This window comes from Galleria mellonella, unplaced genomic scaffold (genome assembly GCF_026898425.1).
Source record: "Galleria mellonella isolate WM207_F2 unplaced genomic scaffold, CSIRO_AGI_GalMel_v1 utg38, whole genome shotgun sequence".
NCBI classification, from domain to species: Eukaryota; Metazoa; Arthropoda; class Insecta; order Lepidoptera; family Pyralidae; genus Galleria; species Galleria mellonella.
The window spans coordinates 9,812,521-9,840,230 of NW_026442090.1; the positions used below are offsets into that span (position 1 = coordinate 9,812,521).

General features: G+C 30.9%; 2 protein-coding genes across 2 annotated transcripts in view; both read right to left on the reverse strand.

Moving 5' to 3' along the window:
* Positions 1-1,684: 1,684 nt before the first annotated feature.
* On the reverse strand, positions 1,685-14,346 carry LOC113522459 (protein obstructor-E-like). Its single transcript, XM_026908142.3, has 7 exons — positions 14,186-14,346; positions 10,888-11,234; positions 9,310-9,430; positions 8,603-8,797; positions 7,905-7,980; positions 6,043-6,597; positions 1,685-1,825 (listed from the first exon to the last, which is right to left on the reverse strand). Exons 1-6 carry the CDS (start codon positions 14,226-14,228, stop codon positions 6,357-6,359), a joined length of 1,023 nt encoding a protein of 340 aa, XP_026763943.1. The 5' UTR covers positions 14,229-14,346; the 3' UTR covers positions 1,685-1,825; positions 6,043-6,356.
* A 9,010-nt stretch (positions 14,347-23,356) lies between these two features.
* LOC113522631 (beta-1,4-glucuronyltransferase 1) overlaps positions 23,357-27,710 on the reverse strand; it is a 69,161-nt gene continuing 64,807 nt past the window's right edge. The window contains exon 7 of the mRNA XM_026908384.3: positions 23,357-27,106. Within this exon, the coding sequence (XP_026764185.2) occupies positions 26,909-27,106 (198 nt within the window). The 3' untranslated portion in view covers positions 23,357-26,908. The remainder of the gene's footprint in view (positions 27,107-27,710) is intronic.

A 27,710-nucleotide genomic window follows, 5' to 3' on the forward strand; every position in this document is an offset into this window, starting at 1 on the left:
CAAACGGATTTATAATGCATAGTTTATTAGTTCCTATGATATGGTTACCTGCCAGTTTCATTATTTATTTATTTATTTAACATTTTATTGCACGAGTATTACAGGATTTGTTAAGGGGTTTTCTATAAGTATAGTGTAATACAAAGGGCGGTTTTATTGCTTATTATAAGCAATATATTTCAGACAACTTTTGAGTAGAAGGAATTAAAGAATAAATAGGTAGGTGGAACGTTAAAAAAATGTATTTATTTATCATTATTAGATTTTTTTATACCACTGAACTGTCAGAACAAACATACAGACGGAAAGACAGACAGACAAAATTTCTAAAAATAATATTTTTTTTTTAAAATCTCCTAATTACAGATATCGCCTAGTTACAATTTTATTATATTAATAAGATAAGATTAAAGTTTTTAAGTTATGTTCTTATACAGTTGAGGTCTACAAAAAGAAACCGTCTTCAATTGTGAGAAAATCAGTTATTATTAAAAACTAAACTACTGAACTGGAGTACAGGCCACATATATTATTTATAGCTTCATATTATTTTTTACCAAATTTGAAATTGACACACATTTCTATTATTTCCTTTTGGCGTCCCTTAACGACACTAGTCTTTTAAGTTTCTTTGACCAATATACTTATATTTCCATTCTGAGGGCCTACCATGAAATGTTTTCCGAAATTTCGGAGCGAAACGAAACACAAATTTGATATTAAAATTACATAATACATGCCGTTTGGAAATTTAAAAAATGTTAAAATATTGTTCCTTTGGACTTTTATGATAGGATGTATGACGAACGAAATGTTAAACTCCATTTATTGGTCCAATTTTGGTATAAATAAAAACACGAAATTGAGTCCGAAATTTCGGAATTTCATTTCATGGTAGACCTTCCATGGTTTCCTTTGTCGGTCACAATATCCTTTCAAACAAAATAGTAATTTCTTGGTTTACAACTGACATAGTTATGAGATAAAAACTTTAAAAAACATAAAACCGGATTGAAACCCTCCTTTTTAATGTCGGTTAAAAACTTACGGTTGCCAGGTGAAAATGGATTAACTGGGGTTAACTACAAATAAAAGCTGCAAATTAAACAATGTCACGTGGCAACCGTAGGTAGTTGCTAACTGAGAGTAATTACTGACTATCCAAGATGATTTTAAACCTAATTCGAAAATATACGGTTATCATTAATTTAAATTTAGTTTAACTTGCAGATATACTTGCAGAGATGAGCAGCGGCACCTTATTCTACATGCAAATCTCGATTTTAAATAATGGTTCTATATATATTAAAAAAAAATACAATAGAAACAGAAATAGATCTTTTGTTCAATTTATTTTGCTCTCTACTACAGTGCTAACATAGGCACTGTTAGAACTTTATTGACGATTTGTTATCAAACAAAACAATAGTGGCTCTTTGATGTGGCTTTACAGAAATAATGATATTTCGGATTGATGGTCCATCCGGTGGATAGTAAGTAGTTTCTGGCACTCACAGATATGATTACTACTATTCTATTATACTACTATAGAATCTATAATATTGATCACATCTATGAGATCGAATGAAAATGAAAATCTGGTTTATCTATACCATAGATAATCCAGATTTTAGATTTTACTACGGGGGCTAATATTGTTGGTATTAAAAATAAATACTACATATTTAATGTTATATTTGTATTTATTTGTACAATTCTTAACTAGTAATAGTAGTAGGTTTTATTGTAGTTTTACAGTAAATACGGTCTTCTAATAAATTTATTTTACGATGCAACAAAAAAAAGGCGAACAAAAGTATTGTACCTAGAGATGGGCAATCCACCTGGGTGGGTTTAAAGTCTGGTGGGTAAAAACCGGGTGTTTTGGGTTTATTGGGTTTAAACCCCATAAACACCCAAATTTTTGGGTGTTTATGATTTTGTACTTCATCATCGTCATCTCAGCCGCAAGACGTCCACTATACTGGACATAGACAATATTATTATGCAGCCTACAGAATAAAAAAAAAACTTTTAATTTGATTTTGAGTTTATTAAGAAAGAGATGAAAGTAAAATGTAAAACTACAGTCAATCACTGTCAGATTCAGAGTTATTACAAGCGATGAATTGTATAGGTTCGATAGGCTCTATTTCGTCTAAACTGTTATGTTCATTTACTTGCTCAATGAAAGCTTCTAAGGTATTTTCTTCATTAAACTGAATGTCCTCGCATTCAGCTTTATGTTTAAGATTCCAGTTATAACAAATGAATGAAATTTTTTCAGTTCTTTCAGTTGTAAGTCGATTTCTTTTGTTATTATGTATGTAGCCTTGGATACTAAAGGAACGCTCAGTGGCTGCCGAAGTACAGGGAGCTGATAGAATACGAATCGCTACTTTGCTTAACTCAGTGGAACCACAAATACCTTTCCACCATATTAGGGGCTCAATGCTATCTAATGAGCTCCATACAAATCCTCTGGCCCAAAAAGCTTTATAACACGCCAAATCTGCCATTACATTTGACAAACTTAAGTGTTGGCTTAAATTGTAGATAAACTCCATACCCTTAAGTTCTTCCTCTTGAGTAAGTTCGACTCCTAGAGTCCTGGGGTCTAGAATATATGCTGCAAAATGTATTGGCCTCATTGCCATATTGCATCTTGAAGATACTGATGTTAGAATCTGCTGTTTGCTTTCTTCGCTCAATGTCGAAATCTCATTTAATGCAAAACGTATCTTAGCTTGTACATCTCTAAATGTAATGTATGTGCGATGCAAACGATTCTGGTCGCTCTCTAAGTAAAATATGCTTTCAGTGACTGGTTCCAAAATACTTATACATTCCCCTGTCTTCGTCCAGAAATCATCACTTAGAATTAAATCTTTAATATCTCTTGAAATTACCACATCTTCTCTAACTGTTAATATTTGCAAAGCTATCTTATTTGCTTTCAAACTTTTTAACGAAGTAACATGACTTCCCCATCTTGTAGCACAAGGCAATTTTAGTGTTTGTGTAGAATCTTCACCCTGCCTTGATTTTATCAACAAGGAACTTAATCGTTGACTCCTTTTAACAGTTTTTATTATATTTATGGCTTGCATAATAAACACAGTTACTTCTTGTATCTTTACAATATCTTGGCACAACAAGTTAAGGATATGTGCACAGCAACCGAGAGGAACAACATGTGGATATTTGAGTTTTGTTAATTCGAATGCCTTTTGTATATTTCTAGCGTTATCGCCAATAAGTACAAGAAACTTATTTGCTCCATACACTTTCATTACTTTTTCAACTTCTTGGCTAAGGTATTCACTAGTGTGAGGATTACTTTCTGTATTCAAACTTTTAACGTATGCAGGTTGAGGTTTTGATATAAGAAAGTTTATTATTCCTTCATTTCTTAAATTAGACCAGCCATCGCACTGAAGGTGTAAGTAACTACAAGCATTTAGTTCCTCATTTAACTCAAAACGCATTTCTCTATATATTTTATCTAAGTATTTTGTCGCTAAAGCTTTACGTGAAGGTATTTTAAATTTTGGTTGCAATTTTTCGAAAAATTGTATCCATAAAGGATGTTGCACCATCGATAATGGCGTCCCTGTTACAAATATAGCTCTCGCTAATTCTGTTTTTATATGATCATCGGTGTCTTGAAACTCAGCATTTATTGTAGTGTTAGCAGACGACGAGGGGCTTATAAAAGAATCATTTGTCTCTATCTCTGACAGTCCAGACATTTTGGTTTTGGACGAGCTATCTTTTATAAGTTTCATAGAGTCTTTTAATGTTTCTGGAGATTTTGGACAAGTGATAAGATGTTGAAGCATTTTGGCAGCATTACTGAATTTGTAGACCTTATTACAAAGCTTGCAAGAAACAGACTTGTTTGGTAAAGTACGGTAGTGCTCCCATATGCGTAAATCTTTAGGTCTCCCCATTGAACCTAAAAAAATGAACGATGATTAGTTGGTCTGACGAAAATTCAACAATAGAGTGCCTATTTTTTTACAATGATTATTTCTTGTTATTTACAATAAATTTATTAAAAAAATAATAAAATAAATAACAAAAACCTTTGTAAAATTACATCTCCTCGGAGGATTAAACGCAGACGCTAGTTTATTATCGTATTGTTCTGTATTTTTCTCAGCAACTTCTTTAATTCGATTAGGTACTTACGCATATTATGTTAAAAATAAATATCTAGTTCTTACACATCTTAGGCTATCCACCATTATTATCCAATGACGACTCTCAGCTAACTATGCACTATCATCCAAAATAAACGTGTATGGAAAATTTTATCCCAGTCGGTTGAGGATTGAGGATAATTGCATCAACATACGAACATACCTACATACTTTTATTTACATAACGCAAGCTAAATAAAAGCTTGTAATAATACATCTAATTTTAAGTTAAAATTGTTAAGTGATCATGATATAATTGTATCATTCAAAAATCCACTTACCTTTAATTATTTCTTGTTAAGTATAAATATTATTTCAAATCTGCTCCCTTAATATGCACTTTTTTACTGCTTTTCCTACCTAACACGTTACCAGGAAGTCACGTTACCAGAGTCAGAGTAATAGTGAACACGTTTGACAGTGATTGTCGTCGCCTCATATTCAGCGTCGACGAATAGGGGAATCCCCAGTCATAATGTATTGCATGCGTGGCGGTCTTACTTCAAATCCATAAACAAAGAGATAATTACAGAACTCGATACTAGATGGCGCTGTTTTTGTTTGAAGAAAGTTTGCGGGCTAAAATACATAGAATTTCATCAATGACTTCCACAAAGAACAACATTTCTGTTTTTTCTAAGTCCGTATCTCTTCCGTATATTTCATAAGATATAAGCTTGGGCTACATTGTTATGCAACGTGATTTTGTCGCTGTCTTGCTAGCAGGGTTGACAGATATACGATTTAAATCGTACTCATACTATTATTTGTCTATTTTTTAATGTACGATCGTAAAGATTATGATCGTAATTCGCACAAAAACATACGACTTTTTGGTTACCTGGCAACATTTTTATTATGAAACGAACATGCTCACATCATCAGTCACATGCAACAATTTATTGGGGATTTCCCCTTCACATCTGGCAGTCCTGCTTGCTAGAATATAGGTAAGTCAGCCACAGTTACTGACGATCGATATTTAAAGGGTATTGTTTTTGTGCTAAATATTTCATAAAAACGTTATTTAATACTTTGTGGATTATTAATTTAGTTGATAATCACTGGAAGTAAAATGGATGCTAATTTGAGAGATCAAGATCTTCGTATAAAACAGTTAATAAAAGAAAATCTACGTAAGTACTCTTTTTATACCTAGGTAGGTAAGGTATAATAAACACAAAATACTTAGATCGCGTGTGTTCGAAGCATTTATTCTAATAAATTTAATTTAAAATTGTAGAAAGAAAAAAATGTCTGCCAAGCCGTAGCCGAAGCCGATCTCCAAATATATTTGGTGATAGTGAGACCCAGTGTCCAGATGATTTACCCAGCGTCGTCGCAACAAAGAAAAAAAACGAGGATAAAGTAAAAGAAAATTTACTGAAAGAAGAAACAAACTGTTCTAAATGCTTAATTTATGGAGAAGAGGATAAAAGAAATGAGTATTTCGGACTGTTAGTGGCTCAAGAATTTAAATATATACGGCCATGTGTGCGAACGAGGTGTTATGAAGAAATTTTAAAGTATCTACGGGAAGCAAAAGGCCAACATGTTGATCAACTGCAACATGAAAACACTGAAAATTAATTACTTTCATTTTATTATATATAGATTTTTAAAATTTCCTGAAATATTATTAGTTAACGTTTTATTTAATATTGTAGAATTGATCAATACAATTTATAAAAATAATTTATTGGTATTACTTACATATTTTCAAAAAAATACGTAAAAACCTATTTTTTTGGGTGATTATGGGAGTTTATGGGTGTTTATTGGGTTTTTACCAAAGCACCGGGTTTAAACCCGGTGCTTTGCCCATCTGTAATTGTACCTTACAATACTGAAATAAAAAAGACTATTTTTTATTGCGAAGTACATCCATAAGTATGTTAAAAATAAAATAATACCTATGTACTTGTACAGTTTGCACTTGTAATAGATTGTGTCTGTATATATAAAACGTAAAAGGTATTTTAATTTGTGTGGTGAAAATTATGACAATAGTTTCACTGGTTTAGTAAAAATTATACCTTCCTATTGTATTAACAAAAATTGCATCACAGCTCGTATCTATCTAGGTAATAACCTACAAGGTATAAAAGGTTCAAGACCTATCTGTACATGACTTTATTTCATTACATTCTATCAATATCTCCTTTTTTGCTGTAGCGGTTTGGCATTAAAAGACACTTCCTTTGCCAGTCGTTGCTTTTCTTCCTCTCTGGAACGGGCAGCTGAAGCTCTTAGCTCCGGAGGGCAACTGGAGACTTCATCAGCAGAAACACACGTGGAAGTGAGCTCGTCAAATGCTGAATCTCCACCGCAAGACAAAGCCCGAGGACGGTTCTCGATGCAGATGAAGTACTTCTGGCAATTGGCATCTGATCTGTAAAGTTTAGAACATTTTAATTATAAGCAGATACATATTTTAAGCAATAATTAAAGACAACATTAAGTTCATAAAAATAGTTTGTTTATAATGGGAATTGTCATTAATTTTAAATAATTTTGTCAGTGGGTGGGGCATCTAACTTGAAAGGAAAAATTCTGGTACAAATACATATATGTTGGAATAAAGATCGTGGAATTGCAAAAGACTTATAAGAGTGCCACAAATTACATAAAAAAAGACCCGCAGAAAGCAGCGGGGCGCGGGGAGGGACTTGAATTGTTTAAAATAAATTAAAAAGAAGTGTGAAAAAATGCTAAGAATAATTTGTACAGAGGCTAGTTCTCGTAAATACTTACTTCTAAAACAGCAGTGTGTATTTATATTTTAGTCTAAAAGGCAAGATGTTACAATCTTTAACATAAGATGCTGTTATATAAACACTGTAAACTTTAGAGGTGGCAATGCATGAGAAATGTGACAGTTAACATTGTGTCTTTCATAATTATGTATAGGTGACGGTTACTACAATCCTGCAAGTAGTCTTTATTTTTAAATTTATTTTCGGACTGTCTAAATAAGTTCATATGACGTGCTTATTGTAGACTGTATTGTGTATAACATCATACTGTGTACGAGGTCGCAAGTAGTCGCAAGAGCAAACGATTGGTATTTCTAATAAATATTACATAAACACAAGGTCACCGTTCATCTGCTGACATTAGCAGGACCGACTGACCGACCGACCGGTACCACATTAGGTAACCAGTTATTTCACTGTGAAATTATTTATAAATATCAAGTGAACTCGATGAACATGCAACAGATATTTCTGTAAGGAAGTAAAAGCTGTTAAGTATCTATATATATACCTATATCTATCTATCTATTTAATATATATATTTTTAATGAAAAATTCATTTGCCACTTATAGTATTTAAGAAGTCTGATAACCGTATGATGATGACGCTGTATCGATATTTCTTACTTATATAATAAAATAATAGCTAGAAAACATCTGAAAAAACTAATACATAGGCTCTTATTAAGACCAATAAAGGTCTAAACAAGAATTTTTAAAAATTTTGTTTGTGTTTGTTCCAGCGTCATGCTAAAACTATTGCTCCAACATTGGAGTAAGTTTTCACAACTGTATTCCTGAAGGTACCTAACTTAAAATTTGATGTATGTTTTATTTTGATATGCAATCTAAAGATGGGCTACTTTATTGGTTTTTCTACTTTTGAAACCACCCATCCGAAGTAACGGACAAAAGCTAGTCATTATTAACATTGATAATTCACCTGTAATATCTGTATCCGACAGGTGGTCCAAGTTCCCTCGATACAGGCACCTCTGGACATCGGAAGCCGAGGAATGCTGAAAAAAGTACAACCAAATTGGTTTTTAAAGATTACTTTTTGTTAAAATTAAAACATCAAATTTCAATGGCAATCAGATCGACTACTTTCAAAAGTAATAACTGTCACATCTATGCATGAACAGCATCGTAGTTTGTTTTGATGACTTGATAAAGATCAATCCCAAGGACTAAAATATAGATAATAAGAAATATAGATAAGAAGACATACAAGAGATATTTGTTATTGAAAGAGTGATCTTTTAAAGTTATATTCCATAAATATGCAAACTTTTGTACTTAGGACTCAATATTCATTTCTGGTTTCCAAATCCAAAGGGAAGTAATTGTTAGTAATGTGGACTACCGATCTCGTTGCTAGCAATATAGCTTGTTAGATTGACCTCCATGTAGTCTCACCTTGAAACAATCGTGCTGAATTTTGAGGTGTATTCATCGCGATGGTCTAACTGACCTGCTTTTTTATTTTCACCTATCACACATTGGTGCCTCGCCAGTGTATCCCGTTAGCGCAGGCGGGGTTACCATTCCATTATCATCCATTAAAAAAATTGCCATGTTCTATATAAAAGTAGATTATAATAGATCACGTGGAAAAAGATAGATATTTAAAGTTACTACCTTCAGCATCACAGTCAGCGACTTCGTCAGGCCATTCGCATCGGTACGTCTCTGAACTGAAGGCCAACCCTTCAGGACAAGTGAAGTCAAAGCCAACTCCGTTCACACAGTTTCTAAAGCCGCTGCAGTTTCGCGCATCACCCAGTTTGAATAATCCAAACTGATGTGGACAGTCTGCTGTTGGCTGAGCGGGTTCTGCAATGTATGAAGTAAGCAATATTATATGTTTTATATTTCAATATTACTTATATATCTTATTAATATAACTTTAAAGTATATTCAATAGTTATGATATGACACTGTGTGTACATCATGAAGTGTAAAGAGAAAAGAAAAAAGAAAGAAATCCTTGTGTTTGCAACTGCAATATTATGTTCGTCTTATGACGTATATTTTAATGTAATATTTTTTTAAATTGTTGTTACATATTCCATTATAGCTTTTTTTTTTTATATTTTGGCTTTAAAATTTCGCGCATTTCAGATAACAGACACAAATAAGTATTAATTAAATTAGTAACCTTCTCTTTATTAAATCGCTTAATTAATACGATATTACGATGTTAGAGGATAACATTGTATATAAAATGTTAATACGTGTGGAAGGTTACATGTGAATTCGAATTATTATAATGCGAGACAACCAAGTATTGATCGCAAAAAAATCTCATCTTGAAATACCTACAATAATTTTAAAATGATACTCACGTAGCGATGAGCGCTCGAGGCAGGGCACCTCGCTGGGGTATTGACAGGGGTATACGTCATCCCTCACGCTAGGGTTGAATCGGAGACCATCAGGGCATAATTTCTCTTCAAATGCTCCGTTCTGAAACGTAATTATAATAATTTCACTTTTCTTGGTACTTGTATCCATTAAAATCGAAATCACAAGCATTTTCTATGAGTAATGAAACTGAAGCATTTTCCCAAAGAAATGTCGAAAGCCAAAACTTTTTGATTCTCCCTTATTTAATTGATTGCTGGATACGGTGTATTGTGTGACTGGGAGAGTCAAAATTTTCCGTCCATTGTTTTGACAATAAAAGTTCAGTTAATTAGCAGAGCACTTCCTTAAAACAATGATAAGGAATTCCGAATTCACCCATTATATATTTTAATACTTGTATAATTGGAAATGGCGAACAAACTAATTAATAACCTAATAGAAAATGGTAACGTACATTTGCACTATGATAGAATAGATATGCACAACTGACAGAATAGCACTGTGGTTATAACAGTACACTATGGTTGCTTCAAGGGTTGCCTTTCTTGAGGGCTAATGTGTTAAAATGATATGATAAAAAAATTTTTCCTATAACAGACTTATGTAGTACGTACTTTTTTTTTTAAATAAAACATCTCTAACACTTCCTACTAAAATATCGATGATACCTGACCTGACCCTCGTAAATTCCATTCGTGTCTTCGATATTCGTAGCCTTTATGTTATTTGTTTTAGTCATAAAGTCGAAATATATATGAATAAGGTTGTATAGGTCAATTCAAATATTTTTAGAGGTGACTTAGTATCCGGCATGTTCGTACCTATACTGGCATTTTGTTCACTAACTTACACACGCTCCATACTAATGTATTTATAAAAAAGTACTGTAGGCTGTAGGTAAATTTATGTTATTATTCTCATTCTCACGGCTTGGCCTACGTGAATTAGGGTAAAAAGTTGCAATATGTTAATACAGGATATGGTCTATCTGTGTTCCAAATTTTATTTAAATTTATCCAATCGTTTAAACGGGTTTAAGTAACAATCATGCAGGTACTTTTTATATAACTTAGAATGGCAAACAAGCTGACGACCCACCTGATGGAAAGCGGTAACCGTTGCCTATAGACATGAGCAGTACCATGGACATAACAATGTATACTCTTTCGCTTATGATAACCCCATGCGTTGCCATTCCTGAGGACTCAGGTGTTATTCCTCTGTTCCTATCCTTAAATAAATGTTAATTCACTGCCATATCAAAACGAAACACAGCCATGCAAACACAATTGCTTCACGGTAGAAACACGAATGGAACAGAGGTACACAAAGAAATGACTTTTGTACAAAGTCTTCCTCTGGTGACTTATTACAAATATGAAAGTAAGATTGTTTATTACTCTATCTTGTTTAAAAGACTGAACAGAATTAAATTTAGTACACAAGTAGACTACATCCTAGAATTTTTATTACACAGGATTTGTAATTTTTGCAGTTTCGCTACGGTATAGCTATTTTATAATATTTGTAGAATTAGAGAGAAAATTAATACTTACGACACATTCGTTATATCTGTCACAACTACCAGACACCGGGGAGCGCTCTTTGTCTTTGCAGGAGCCAAAACTTTGCTTTGGCGCTGATGGTTGCTGATATTGGTTCTGTTGATATTGATTTTGCTGGTATGGGTTCCGTTGATTCAGGTTTTGCTGGTACTGGGTTTGCTGGTATTGATTACGTTGGGGTGGGTTTTGTTGGTACTGGTTTTGACTTCCGAAACTACTTTGCTGGTACTGTCCAGGTCTTGAAGTTTGTTGGAAAGTTGTTTGACCCCGTCCGAACGTTCCAGAAGATTGTGCAAATGGCGATGATTGGAAACCCGAATTACCGAATTGTGCGTACGCTGTGAAATTTGGATTATTATTGTTATTATATTAAAGTAATATAACTTTTTATTAGATATCATATTTTTTTACATTTACTTTTTTTTATTTATTTTTTTGAAATAAATACCGATTTATTATTAATAGCATATTTCTTAAGATATAGAAGTAGATAATTAGTTATATATTCATATAATAATTAGAGTAAAAGCGGTAACGATTAGAGTACATGTGAAATATGTTAAAGTGATGTGTTACTAAAAAAGAGCCAACTTATAAATACTTTAAACTGGCTAGGTTATAGATTTATGAATGTAGAAGAAGCGAAAGAGGTATGTTTCGACAAGAGCAGTTGATGTACCATTATTCTTGTCTACCGCAATGGGAGACAGGCATACCGTATGTAGATTAGATTATCGTATATACATATGTATGTATGCTTTGTAGGTATTCGTATTAAATTAGTATATGAATAATTATAATTTCCGTCACGAGATGTAGGACGTAGTTTTTTGTTAGATTACAGGGAGTCTATCATAAAAAAAATTTCTGAATTGACGGATTAAAATTCGTAATCTTGTTCACATCGAAATCGGCCCCGTAAATGAAGCTTAACATTTCGTTTGGCATAAATCCTACCATACAAGTCCAAAGGAACGATATTTTAACTTTTCTGACATTTTGAGACGGTATGTATTATGTAATTTTAACATCCAATTTGTGTTTCGTTCGGCCCCAAATTTCGAAAAATATTTTATGGTAGGCCCTCAGATACATAACTCACTTATTCATAATTTATAAAATTACAAGTCTTTCTCACATTTTGTACAAATGGCGAACTTAAAGCCGTCTTGCATTTTCTACTAGCTAACTATTAGGTAAAAACAGAAAGTGTTTGAGGGTAATGGCGCCGAACATATATACATATATTTACCTGTTAATATAAATTAATATAATTATGTGATATATTAATAATTAATATAATATAATTATATAATTATAATGTAAACATAATATATATATATATATATATATATATATATATATATATATATATATATATATATATATATATATATATATATATATATATATATATATATATATATATATATATACATAAATAAAATAAAATTTACATAATGATAGATATGTTGTGATATACCTACATATTTAACTATTAACTAAGACATAGTTAGAGCTAAATTTGTTGATTTAACAGATAATTGAAGAATTTCCTTTTGAATATAAGCTATATTGTAATATATTATTATAATGTTAGTAAGGATACCTCTTGCCGTTTTAGCGGCTTAACCAATTGTTGTAATTTACAATAGATTTAAAACACGGAATGGAGAAGGACATAAGCTACTTCTTATCTCGATTGATCAATACATCCCGGTCACGTTGGCAAAGTCACAGATTAGTACTATACAATCAATGAAGTTTAAAAATATTTTACATATAAGTACCTAAATAGATTTACCTTATTCTATTTTTTATGTTATGTGTAGGCCTAAGAAGGACAAACTGAATGATTCTTCTTCAATGTTACGGATATTATGTAAATAATCCAATAAAGGTAAGGTCAGATTTCTACTTTGATTAGTTAAATTACCAGATCACAAAAACAATATGGTAGAGTATTTTTGTAATGTTAATATAATAAACATGGCGGGGTTATAGTGGAGCATGAAATTATGAGGTTTTTTTTATAACACGGGGCGAACGAGCATGCGGCTCACCTGATGGCAAGTGACTACTGCCGCCATGAATGAATGAAGTCAGTTCAGTTGTTAGCTCATGGTGGTTAATTCATTAGGTTGCCAGAGAATTACGTGGAAATTGGCCCGATTAATATTTTATATATTGCTAGCAATGGCATTAGCGTTTCCATTAGTAACAACTACTTTATTTCAATATAATAGTTAATTGATCCATTAGAATCTTTTATAATCTTGCGGGCATTAATATCAATTTATTAACTATTAGTTTTTAAACTAAGTTATAAACACCAACGAGAATTGTGATTATACAAAGGTTTTTATCAGTAGTTAGACATTCAAATAGAAGTAAAAATTAGTGGAATTTTATTTTATTGTTAATTGTCTTAAGACCAAACTTTTAAAATTTTGACGCTTAATAAATTATATACAAATTAATAATTGTCAGTAAATAATTTTTTATAATGCTATAGCATTTATGCATACAACTATAGTTGTATTGCATGGTTTCTTTTGATCATTAAATAAATTAATCAGCGATCTCTGTGGTAGAGTGGTGAAAAGATTTCTTGATATAGTTTTTTTGTTATGAGTTCAATTCTATTGTAGCAAATTTATTTTTAGATTCATTCAAGTTTAGTTATTTAAAGTTGTCACTTCAGAATTGTTAGTTTAGAATGTTTATTAGTTTTAATTGTAACTTAACTTAAAGTTTTGTATATAGCAAAATCTTATAGACAAATAGGTACCTACATTTGTAATCGACTCTTACATAATGTATTTTTTTATAAATTCAAATGTTTCTATTGTTTCAGTAGTGGACGCGAGAAGACTTTAATTAGCATCTAATTAGATTGTAATTACTTAATTAGACTCTCATGATGTTTCATAAGTATATTGTGATATGTACAAGTATATATCTTTGAAATTGACTGCCCAATCAATTCTTTAAATTTATTCTTGATTTTTCATTTAATGATAATGTAAATTTATTAAATTAACTAGATAATTGTTTTTCAAAGCATTTATTCATTTCGTGCTATATATAGGTATATTATGGCTCTTTCCGTTGATAGTTTATTTTGGAATAAATCTTGTAACGTCATAAATGCGTAGTAATTATTTAATGGAATTGATTAGCTTATATTATAAATAATACGCAATTAAGTGACACGATTAATAAAAAAAGATGAACATTCTCATGCATTTTGCATGAATTCTATGTGATTTACGTAGTGTCTACTCACCGACGGCGCAGGCGCACGCCAAAATCACAAAAGCCTTGCCCATTTGGGATGTATATGTAAACTAACACGCTCGCACAAAGCTCGGACAAGCACTGAATGGCGATGCAAAAGAGTTGATGGGACGCGACCTTGGGGACAGACCGACTTGTTGTGAAACCCCGTCTCATCTCGACCACACCTTACCTGAGCTGGTGGTTACGTGCGTCGGGCTTGGCTCAGGGCGAATAGGAAGGCATAAATTTAAAGTCATGAGTACATATTTCTTTCCATTTTACCTGATTCTAAGAGAAAAAAGGTATTTCAGTTATTAGCTATTTTTGGTTTCTTAATTTTTTTGAACGACTAGATTTTCAGAGATTTGAGTTAATATTCTTATAGACGTTTTAAATACGTCTGTCAAGGCCAAGATTGGTACTGTTTACCATAGGGCAGATCTCATGCTTGAATGGCTGATTAACGTGGTAGAGGTAAGTAACTCTAGTTACACCTTACCTACTACAAGTGCGGTTGTTCTCCATTCATCTTAAGACTGTATGACGCAATATTTAGCCTAACTTGATTTTAATAAAAGTGGTGTCGTTAAATTTGTTTAATTCCTAGAAGTGCCATTATACACGTATAGTAAGTTTTTTAATGGGATAAAAAAATATTTATGTACTCATTTATTACAAAGAGGAGCTGAAAACGGAACGGTATTCCCGCCTGCACTATCGGTATACATTGAGTACCAATGAGTGATGATAGGTAAAGATTTGATCATTTGGCTCATCGATGGTCAAATTAAATAGAAATTAGTCACGATGATTGATGATAAACCAGTGAAGATCACGTGGAGGTCGACCTGATGAAATATATTGCTGGGAGGGAAGAGATTGTTAGTAATATGGACTACTAATTCCATCGCTTGTCAGTCGATCTGTTAAGTCGACCTTTCCGTTGTTCCACCTGGAAAACATGCCTTTACATTCTTACTTATCATCACTCACTGGTGCCCCGCCAGCGTATATCGTGAGCGCAGACGGGGTTATCATTCCATTATCATCTCATAAAAAGAAAAAACGCCGTATTATATTATGCAAATAAGTACACAGTTTATACAAAGGAAAGTTTTCTCTGTGCAAATATAAACCATCGTTTGTGCAAGTCTTAATAGTTACTGGTACATTATAGGCACATGCATTGTTACTTGTAAATAGGCACGACTATCTACTCAAGCAAAATTATACCATGACAATTTTTTTAATAAGATAATGTCAACTAATAATTAAAAGGTTTACTGTTAAACAGTAGGTAATAAGGCCATGACCTCATAATTATATATACATATAAGTGTAGTGTGTACAGGCTTACATAAGGTATACACAAACTTAATCTAGTCGTTAACTATTCGCAAACAATTTGAAAGTTTAAAGGTCAATACTCAATACTTTAGATTCAGTAAAAGTGCAAATAATTAAATAATAAATTACTAGGTAAGTACCATCAAATTTCATTGTCTAAGTAATTTAGAATATAAAAACCAGACAACGTAAGGCGAGAGACAATTGAATTTCGATATTGAATTTCTATCTATATTGAGTTTAAAGTGCAATAATAGTGAAAAAGATATACCTACAGTTTACGAAAAGAAAGTGGAATTCAATTTTGACAAAATAAGTACCGAATCGAAGCAATATTGGTGTACCTAAGAACTTTTAAAAAATATAATTTGGTTAATAAGGGTTTTTCGGGGTCAGCAACGCGTTCGTGACACCTCTAGTTTTGCAGCCGTTACCTTGACCGTTTACAATCAGAGGGTTGTATGCTTGTTTACTATCTTTGTAGTATAAAAAAAACTTGATAAAAAATGCAGTATCTTCGCCAATTGTGAACCAATTTTGATTAATATATTTTAACATACATAAAAATCGTTTAAATTGAGAACCTGCTAAGAATATTGTAAGAATCTCCTTATTTTTTCTTTTCCAATCGTGACGGCAGCCGTCAATCACCAGTTTTAATAATTTTTATAATTAAGATATATGCAAAAAATATACAATCGAATATATAACATTCTCTTTTTTTTAAATTGGTTAAAAATTATGTAAGTATATATGCTAAATAATTTTGTTTAAATAATAAATGTAGGAAAAAATGGGGAGGTCCCTCATTATCTATTCTGATGAAGAACATAAAGGTGTTACACGTTACTACGCAAATAAATTTGATTATGCGCTGTTTGATTATCTCTCATTCCAATGAGTACTGATCTAATTATGCGTTACTATGCACTGTCTTGCATTCAAATTATTATATTGATTTTTTTCTTTAAAACTACATATTTTGTGGTTCATTGTAGTGTGCATTGACCTTTGTAAATTTCAACTATACGCCCAAGTGATAGATACTTCACGTACGCAATGATTCTACCGGTGACATTTTGTCTTGTCTAACACAAGTGACTGGCATTCACTGTCTTAAGTAATGTTTATTTACGCCTCATATGTGTAATAAAAAATCGTTCATGTATGTAGAACAAGATATCGCGTCGAGACGATAGAAATTATTGTTAACATACAATCAGTCTTTAATACAGGTAAAAGTTATAAAATATATACATTTATTTTGTATACGTTTTTTTTTTTGGTGGATGAAAATGGTATGGTTAACGCTGCGCTAACGGGATACGCTGGCGGAGCACCAGTGAAGGGTGATCGATGAGAATGAAAACAGGCCAGTTAGCCCATCATGATGAATTCATCAGGAATTAACCATGATAGTTTCCAGGGAGAACCACGAGGAGGTCGACTTGGTTGGGTATATTGCTAGGAATGGAATTTTTAGTCTCCATTACTAACAATCCCTTTCCCCCCATCTGTATACGTTTATATAAATTTAATTTATTTAAATTGGAGTGAATTTTAAATGATAAATTTGATGGCACAACAAGTAGGTTTTGTATCACAAAAAAAAAACTCCCAATTCAATTAGGGCAAAATCAGTTATTTTCATTAAAAATCCAAACAAGTAAACCGATTTCAATAACATTTCTATAGGTGCATTCTCAGTTTGAAAATTACATAATTCGATAGGAGTACATTATAATTAAAATGATATAAAATTTAAGAAAGAGATTACTTTTCTATAATAAAACGAGAAAAGAATGTTTCGTAGGTGAAAGGGCAGTGTTTCATCATCACTTCAGCCACTCGTCGTTCATTGCTGAACAATGATCAGACGTTTCGAAATAGGGTCAATTGTAAGCAAATGCACCTAAAAGTTTCCTATGGAGTACGCAGTGTTGACTTAATAAATTTGTGTTCCTTTTATATAATTTTTTAACATTAAATTTGTACTAACAGATTTATTTGTGTTTTGATCGGTCTGTAAAAAATAACAAAGTAATTAAAATTAAATTAATTATAGAAGATTGGTTTAATAAACTTTTAATTTAAAATAAAAATCAAACATGAATATTACATTTCTATCTAGAAAAAGGAAGGTGTAAAAAATTTATAGAAATATGTTTACTTACACTACAACGTGCATATGACACCACAATTTCTGATCATAATCGCGATAGGTAAAGAACGACATGACTGTTGCATCGGATAATGTGCTATGTTTATTAAATTATGTACATTTTTATTAATATAAAAGATGCAAAAATACCTACTGTACTCGTTGAAATAAATTTTTTTATCTGTTTAAAAAAAAAACTTGTCGTAGTTTAAATTTCGTTGAAATTTTGTTTGTTGTCCAGAATTGTGACTTTACTATCAGGAGAAACATATTTCAAGTTGGATATTAATATTATTATGTCAGCCGTTAAGTATCTGCTACTGAACATAGATCTCTCTTATAAGGGGGGTTTTGTCGGTAGTTGCCATGCCTGGCAGGTGGTTTTGGCAACCGTACTCTCATGATATTTTAAGAGGGACGTAGTTGCCCATTCCTTGACCATTAAGTTCTCTTAGCCGGCTGTTTGTGATCTCGGCATAGAAAGGAAGGCCCATTCTATGCGGGGAATACACGGCAAACTTATATATTTATATAACACTTATTTTATTTATTGCATTATCAAGCCTATACTTATATATGGTATAAATCAAAGTAAAGGTAATCATTATTTACTATTTAGCTTTTTCTTTCAAATATATTTGAGATCTCGTAAGAATTTTGTATTGTTTTTATTTTTCAATTTATCCTTACAATATATTTTTTTCCACATTCTGAGTATTTGGTAATCCTATTCACACATACTTGGATGAAAAAGTTGACCTATTTTTCTTGAAGTACGATATTTATATGAAATACGAAAAAGGTATCGGTTTGAAAGTGATTTAATTATGTAGTAATTAATATATACATAGTATATAACAATTGAATCAATCGATGGAATGTAACTCGATCAACTTATCATAATGTTAGAGATAATGTTTATTTAAAGTCGTTTGTGGTTTTAAGATACAGCGATAATTACATATAACGTCGATTCTATTAGTAAGTGGTATTATGTATTGTCATAAATATGAGTTCATTAACATTAGGGACCATCCTTTGTGTTTATGACTCTAATTTATTTGATAAATATTTGTCTCTATTAGATAAATAATAATAATAATTGTTGAGAATTTCTGCATGACTATAACGCTGGTTCTCAAATAATAAAAAGTATTATATAAATAATTAGCCTTTCTTCTGCATTATAGCGTATTCAAAGAGAAATAAGCATATTGTGTTCTCTTTGCGAAACTTTCGATATTACAAAAGTCCGAAAAAGGTAGGTTTTATGTATGCAATCTTCTAAACTACTTTATGTATTTTGATAAATAGAGTGAGTAGATTTTTTAATCATGAAACTTATAAATATTTACTAGCAACTCGCCTAGATTCGCGCGAGTGCAATGCTGAACCCACAATTATCCCTAAGTCACTTTATGATGTCTATCTGGACATATACCATCGCGTACTTTTTTGTAGACCTTCTGAAGGTGTAATAATACTGTAATACATTATTTTGATCTATCTCGTAGGGTTCAGCCAGCGCTTGCAAAGTAAGCGAAAAAAATGGGTTTATTTATGACATCACATTAGAAACCTCTAAAATTATCAGTGTTTCTCTACTATTGTACATTATGCACGTATTATGCATATAAACCTTCCTCTTGATCACTCTATCTATTAAAAAAACGCATCAAAATCCATTGCGTAGGTTTAAAGATCTAAGCATACATAGGGACAGACAGCGGGAATCGACTTTGTTTTATACTATTTAGTGATATGATGACAATTTATATAAATAAAAATCTTGTATTTTGTTTTTTGATTTGAAAATTGGAAAAAAATTAAAAACATAATTTTTTCTTTTTGGAATACAAATTGTTCGAAGCTGCAAACCATTAAAGGGCAAACAAATCGTTTTGAAATTTTAAATACGTACAATTTGGAAGGGATGAGGACTTAAGTTATTTTTGCTGGTCAATCATATAGATGAAGTCAGTAAAGTATTATATTTGCAATCGTGTTTTCTGCGAATTGTCACATTTAATTATTTGATCATATTTTCTTATTCCTAATCGTTAATAAAATTAATATTTTTTGTAATATTTCTAAGAACTATTGTTTCATTTATTAATTAATAATATGATGTTACACGTTTGCTTCTAAAATATTAAAATAAGACGGTGATTTATTTGATGTTTTTATTAACCTTTCAAGTTAAACTTGGTACAGTGAAGCAACGTTGTTGAAAGTCAAGGTCAGGTCTACGTGTATGAAGTCAATTTAACAAAGTTGTATAACTTTGCACAAAGAATTTGATCTTTAATGAAATACTAATGGTGGTAATTCTAGATTTATCTATATTCTATATCTATATACATAGACTGCTGCCAGGATTTATCCAAGGCTGTCTAATAAATCGACACTCATTATGTGGTCATTATTCGATATTAGACAGATTGTCTTGGAAGAATTCTTATTTGGTATGTTTTATTTTATTAGTCATCTCTTACGGTATTTTGGGGATTAAAAAGAGTGGTAGATACATGTAGAGTATGTAGCAGTGTATAAAATTCATTCGATTAATTTAAAAATAATTGATCTTGATTTGTAATTATTTATTAGTTGGTAATTAGTTTCACAGATGAAGTTTCTGTACAAAAAATCGTCAAAGTGATTTCTGTTCCACATATGATTTTACTTTAAGCAGTTATTGTATAGCCAATTTCAATTAGAAAAATGGAAGGTGGTAATTAATTTTCAGAGTACGGAGACATATTTCCTTAGTTCTGAGGAATGCCAATGGATGAGGATTACCGTGAGCATCACAGTGTATTCTGTGATATCCATGTTTATAGGTACTGGTTACCACAAAAATCTCTAAGAATTAAAAAATAAATTAATTGGCAACCCCTGCATGGTATGCAGTACACGTTGGTGAAACGCCCGATTTTAGTGTGGGATATTAGGTAAATATGAAGTCAGGTACATTGCTTGAGATAGCTACTGGATCCTATTACTAACTTTATTTCCTTTCGTACGAAAAGTTACTGAATTTCTTATATACGTATCTATAACCACTAGATTTTGGGTTGCATTTTTTTAAATAACACCGTTATACATTGGATGCAAGGATTAGCAAGTGAAATGCAACTCAACGGAACTATCTTTATGACTGCACCTATCTACCGTTATACTATGAGTAAATTCAGCCAAATAGGGGAAAACCGTAGTACGAGCTAAGCGATGCAGCTCACGTCCTGTCTACAGATCAGCTTCCTTATCTCGGCCGCTAGCTGATTTGTATTCTTGTAGTTGTCTGTCTGGAATTCTGCCTGTAATTCTGCCTGTAATTTGAATTGTCGCTATTGGTTGATTTATTTTAAATTTATTTGCTTTTTTACTGTTTATATTGATTATAGGAAGGAATTGTTAGTAATGAGGACTAACAACTTTACTGCTAGCTATATATTCATCAGGTTGAACTGACGCCGATCCCTCTTGATTCCATGACTAATTCTTGGTGAATTTTTTATGGAGAACTATTGACCTCACCTTATTTTCTAATTAACTACCTGTGTAACTTACAATCCACCCTGATTTCGTACAGGTGAATAGATAGAAATATAAATTAAAATTTTACATTAGTTTTTACAGGCAAGTTTTTATTACTTTGAGTTCCATTATAGTAATTTTCATAGGTTTCTCTATTTTTTCTTAAAAATAACATGTGGCCTATGTTACTACCTGACAATGTAGTTTTCTATAGACATAAGAATTTTTAAAATAGGTTGAGTAGTTTTTGGTTTTATTTATTATAAAACATAGGTACAAAATCATACATTTTCTCTTTATAAGTATAGAAGAAAATAAATGGTACATTACCAGTCGATAACGTATATACCCCACGTGACTGTGCAAGTGACTGGTATAATACCATTATTATCCGTATATAAAATAATATGATCATATATCATCTAGGATAAGGGCGTATCAATTTGGAAATTCATTCATTCGTCTAAGCTGTTATGATCACAGTAATTGTATACATATAAATAAATAGATATTAACGAAGAATGCATAATATACCTGGCTCAATTTATATGAAAATTAAGCGACCCACTACTAAACTATTCGCCTTGATGTACAAAAACTATTTATTGAACATTGAATTGTGTACTAGTATACTGTATAGAAGCATTACATGTAATGTTTCTGTACGTAAGAACTTTGAATCGAAGTGCTATATAGAGTCTATTTTATTTTGTACTCCTAGTTATGATTGTAAATGCGCCTGATGAGAAATCAATAGCAAAGAAAATAAATTATACAGTCTACATTACTAGAAAATATAAACACTTTTTAATAACACAGATTTTATAAATATCCCATTTCTTAATTACATGTACTTCAATGATAGTTATAATTATTGTTAGATTAGATATTTTTATTCCTAATAACTCATTAGGTTTTTGACTTACAATCTATATCTATTATATTGTAATTATTAAATACTTACAGTAACATGTATGGTAATTTGCCTAATAGTATTTTAGTATCGTAATCAAGGTTATACTAGAAATAAAGGTCATATTTATATTTCAGAATTAAAGATAATAAAATAATGCCAAATAAACTATTGACGTGATAATGGCAATGCGTCTGTTGCCATTTTCAAGCGCAATATTATTTTAAATTATTTCACAATATAATATTTTGCATAGATTATCAACTTTACGTATTTTTAATGTGACGCTTGTTTCAATTTTAAAAATGCCCAATTTCAACACAGTACTCATATCTTCAGGGTTAATACTGCCTACAAAATATAATTCTTATGAAAGAAATTACAAATATGCAGAGCTTTTTGTTCTCCAAAAAGCAATGGAGAACAAAAATTTGAAGAAAATCAACAGGAATCTTCTCAAGACGACACGCACAGAGAACAAGCAGATTCTGGTCAGCGGGAACAAGAAGTAGAGCCTCCGCTAAGGATCGTATAGAAACATATAATAGAGTTCGCACGATTTAAAGACTCGAGCCGTCCTCCCGATAGCCACTACCCTCCTGGTCCAGGGCTTGGCTACAAACGGTCAACTTCCGCGAAATGGAAAATAGATTGGTGTCTTCACATAACGTTGAGTGTGATAGTAAGTTGAAGTAGCGTTGTAATTTTTAAATATATATGGGCATAAACATTTTAAATATTTGGAATAATTGGACAGTATATCAAATACACCAATGCGAAATTACAGTTTGACTATAAATATAAGAAACCAGTTTGCTTAGCTTTTAATTAACTCAAAACCCTTATTGTGTCGACTTTTAATTAAAATTCATTTTAAATAGCTACTCGTAGCTACTCATTAGAATATTATTGGCTAACTTAGTTCATCAATTAATTTACTTATTATATAGAGTGTATTATATAGTTTTTTTTTAAATGGTCTAAAAATTAAAATAAGGTATGTTATTGTTACTATTACGAGTTTGTTGTTTATCTGTGACGTCTGCAAAATAGCTGGTCAAACACATATGCTTAGTTTTTGGCTAAATATGAGTATTATATTATATTTCTGTTTTCTACATGACTACTAAGGATTACGCAGTCTGCATTAAGTTCGACATAGTTGTAGTAGATTTTCATGTTGGAGTTAAACATAACGTACGATAAATAAAAAAGTAACACACGTTTGAAATTCATTTATTTTGAGTTTTACCGATTACATGTTTATCAGTTGATTTTTTTACGAAATCGTTTATATAAAAGGTAAATTACTTACATAATTCCATAAATAGACTTTCGTAAATGATCACATTAAGAGATTTACATACTTATTGCACTTACAAACTAAGATATAGGCACATTGCCATAGTGAAAACTCACCACATGCGTTTACCATTACCAAACCCCATTTTTATTATATACTAGACAAGTCTAGTGCAATAAAATGTACTTTAACATTTAATACTTTGTCATAGTAACAAATGACAATTGCAAACAATTTAAACATATTAATAGAGATAATAAGTTACTGAGACAAAGTACAAAAATGTTTTTTTTTTTTTCTTATTGCAAAAGACTATATGACTAAATGAAATACTCGAATTATAATTCGAGTGTAATACTAAACTAAATATGAAGTAGAATAAATAAGTCAATTGGCTACTTAAATCGATTATACAATATAAATGTATTGGTCCAGAAAATTTTAACTATACAAAATATTATTTCTATTCAAAATGGACGAAATGTTAGCCAAAAAACAGTAATCTCAACTATAATTATTAGTAAAAGAAAAAGATAAGATTAAAACTAAATAAAACTAAATTATTCGAACGTGGTGAGTTTCATCACTTGATATTGAATTATATTACATTATAGCATCACTAATACCTTAAGGCCCATCACACATTACGTATAAAGTGGCTTAGTACACGTTTGCGTTTATTATATGAATAAATAATAATATTTATGCAAAAGTAAAGAAAACATACGTTATGTTTTCTTTACTTTTGCATAAATTCCTTTATTTATATGCAAAATTTAAGGTTACATTGGATGTAACCTAGAATCATATTCGGATATAAATCTATCCATACTGATTAGTCTAGATAGATTTAAATCCGAGGACAAATAAAGTTTTAAACAGAATACAGATAAAAAATATTGCAAATGTGTACTAAGTGACATACCTAAACTTACGGAGCTCTAAGCATCTGAAGATTAGACCATACACGATTTCACTATGTATAATTAATTATAAGAGAATACATACAGATAAAGAAGGAATACATTGCTAGGCGAACTATTATGTAAATCATTAGAAAAGTAATATAAGATATGTTTTTGTAGACAATTTCATGAGATACAAAGTTAGTAATTACTTTGTATCGTTGATAGTGACTGTCACATTGTTATTTGAGTAGTGACGAAAAATTGTTTATTAAATATTTTAGCGGCACATATATTGAAAGGAATCGTAAATTTTATCTAGAAAAGGAACATTTAAGAAAAAAGTTATATCTGACTCCAGAAGGTACCATTATTTGTAATTGTCTGTATTATCTGAAGACAAAAAAGCTCATCTTCTGTTTACTTAATTGAATTTTCATATACTTGTGCGCTTTTCATTTTGCCTTTAATATTTATATCTAAGTTTTCTTTCAAAGTAGTTTAAAAACTTGGTTAACAGTATACATCACATAAATAAATACATAGCAGTTACTTAAGGGGTATATAGAGGCACAAAACATATATTAAAAATGCTTACAAGGAATTCCAATATTATACGTATTACGTTGATATGTCTCGCTGTTCTTAGACTAATTATACCGTTAATAATAATAAGCTGAGACTAGCCAAAATTTTACCACATATTTATAGAACACTTATTAGATTACAATAATTATATTTGCGTCAGCAAATATATAAAATTTTAATAACTTTAGGCCTGTTTTCTAATAAAAATAAACGTAATATTTCTAACCATAATTTTATGATGCATAATTTTTCCTTTTTTGGACGTAAAAAATCAATAATTTGTTTAAAATTGAAACATTTTCCATTTATTTATTCTGTTAGAATATCATACGTAATGAAAGCTATTTTATAGGCGAAATTATTATAAAAAAAAAAAAAAAACTATTTGAGTAGAATTGTTTGACTATGTATATAAGAAGTCTATACTACTATTATATAGCATAGTTATAGTACGAGTACATATTACTAGTACACGCTACAGTTATGTTAGCGTCTAATATAAAACTTAGAAAGCTTATTTATTCGCTAATCACATAAAAAAATAAAGATTTTGAAAGGTATATAACTTATCAAGTATCGTCTTACATTTGAGTTCAACGTTACCTTATGATTAAAAATATATTTACATTTAAAGAAGACAAGAAGAAATATAAATATAAATACAAAATGTTGATTATTATAAAAGATATGTAAATATAGGCCGTAGGTTAAGCCCGTACCACATATATTTATAAAATATAATAATAAGTTTCAGAAACGTTATTATTCAGATATACTTTCTATAGTAATTTTTAAAGGATCATACATATTACATTAAATATTTCACAAAATACTTTTTCTGGACCGATCACTATAGAAAATATATGATTAAATCTTAGACTGAATCAAAAGGTCCTCTTGTTTTAATCTAAGATCATTTATTTTCTTTGTTTTATAAATATATGTATGTTCTATTTATATGGGTAACAGGCTAATTGTAAAACAACTAGGTATTTTACTTTTCTACACTTTGAAAATGTATATGTGTTAAGGCCCCTATGACAAGATTCGTAATCTTCGTCAAACACTTTTTAGTTTAGAATAAGTATTTGGTATATTTTCCTTGAGCTTTCATTATAGTATAATACCATGCGTTGATACAACAAAATTTTAGGCCAACGACATCAAATTGGCGTCCTCCTCATGGCACTATATGGCTCAATCAATCTTTATAAAAATTTTGTATTCACATAGTATTTGGGATGGAGAAAGACATAGATATACTTTTTGTCTCTTTCTAAAATATCATAGTTACGCGGACGAAGTCGTGGTAAAAACTAGTTATTAAATAAATTATCACTTTTTTCATTTAGACATGTAGATACGTATGCATATAGGTTACACTGTAGTGATTATAACCTATTTACGATGCAGTAATAATGATTTTATCGTAATTATTAATTAAAATTTGCGATAAATCATATTATCGGAATTGTTATAAATTGCTACTTGTATTTTTAAATGAATTAAAAAAGTACATTACTTTAGGACTGCATCAATATAGGTACCTATTAATTTTATTAATATGATTTCGGTATATTTAGTTACAGTAACAAAATATAGGTACTTAAGATCTTTGAATGGATTTGTAATGATTTTTAAAACTAATGTCCAATAACCATGGGGTTAATGTTCAATGGTAGGTACAGTATGTAGTGTCTTTATAAATAGAAAATTACGCTTAATTAAAATTAGCTTAGAACAGTATTTTTTTTACACTGATACATTTCTTTTTTAAAGAGGCGTATTATTTAGTTCACCCTGTATTTTTTGGATCGGTTACATGTCACACTTTTTTAAAGAAAACATTTGAAATTTATTTTATTGTTTATGATAAGTTTATTTTTTTTAGTGATCACCTAGTTTATGACATTTCAACGTCATAATTTTGGTGCCAACTTTTATCCAAGTTTTATCTACTTTGTCCAATGTATTCGTCACAGAGCACAACCTGGTCTGGTTCCAAATAATTTTTTTATTTCCGGCATGATGACTTTGTTCACAAAACTGGTTTGCTTAGCTGCAATTTGATCTCTTTTAGCATCCTTTACATAATGTTTAATGCCAGGTTTATGCGTCAAGAAAGCATTATTCAAGATCATAAAATCATAATTTTGGACGCAGAGGATGTAACCCTGGAAATAAAAGCATTATGAATAATTAATACAATTAATCGTACACCTATATAAGTGTTCGAATAAAATAAATCTATAGATATAATTTAAGGTTTCCAAAGACTTAACGTAACTTCAAGTGTGATAAATTTAACATAGGTGCAAACTCCAACGTTAGAGGAGGAATAATCCAAAAAGGATTATCGAAAATAGTTTAGAATATTTTGTATATTCACACACGCGTACACACTCGCACCCATGCACGCACGTAAGCACGCACGCATACACACACACACACACACACACGCACGCGCACGTGCCAGCGCACGCACACGCACACGCACACGCACACGCACACGCACACACACACACACGCATACACAAAATGTATAATACTGTATGATATTAAATTAAATTAGAATTAAATCATTAATTAACGTTTTGTTTTTAACTGATTGCCGAGGACAGGAGTGTAATGTTTTTAGAGTATCTAAATTTTTGGTCCAACGTGCAGTAGGTTATTGTATGTAACGTAAACTAAAAAGGTACTAAAATTATAAGAGCGAATAGCGACTGTATAAAAGAAGTGGCCATGCGGCTATTCATTCATTTTTAGGAAGGTATT

Coding starts and splice junctions, on each gene's coding strand:
- LOC113522459 (XM_026908142.3), bottom strand. CDS start 14,228: ATGGGCAAGGCTTTTGTGATTTTGGCGTGCGCCTGCGCCGTCG. Junction 8,798..9,309: donor CCTCGAGCGCTCATCGCTAC/GTGAGTATCATT, acceptor CATACATTGCAG/AACCCGCTCAGCCAACAGCA. Junction 6,598..7,904: donor GTCGGATACAGATATTACAG/GTGAATTATCAA, acceptor TAAACTTTACAG/ATCAGATGCCAATTGCCAGA.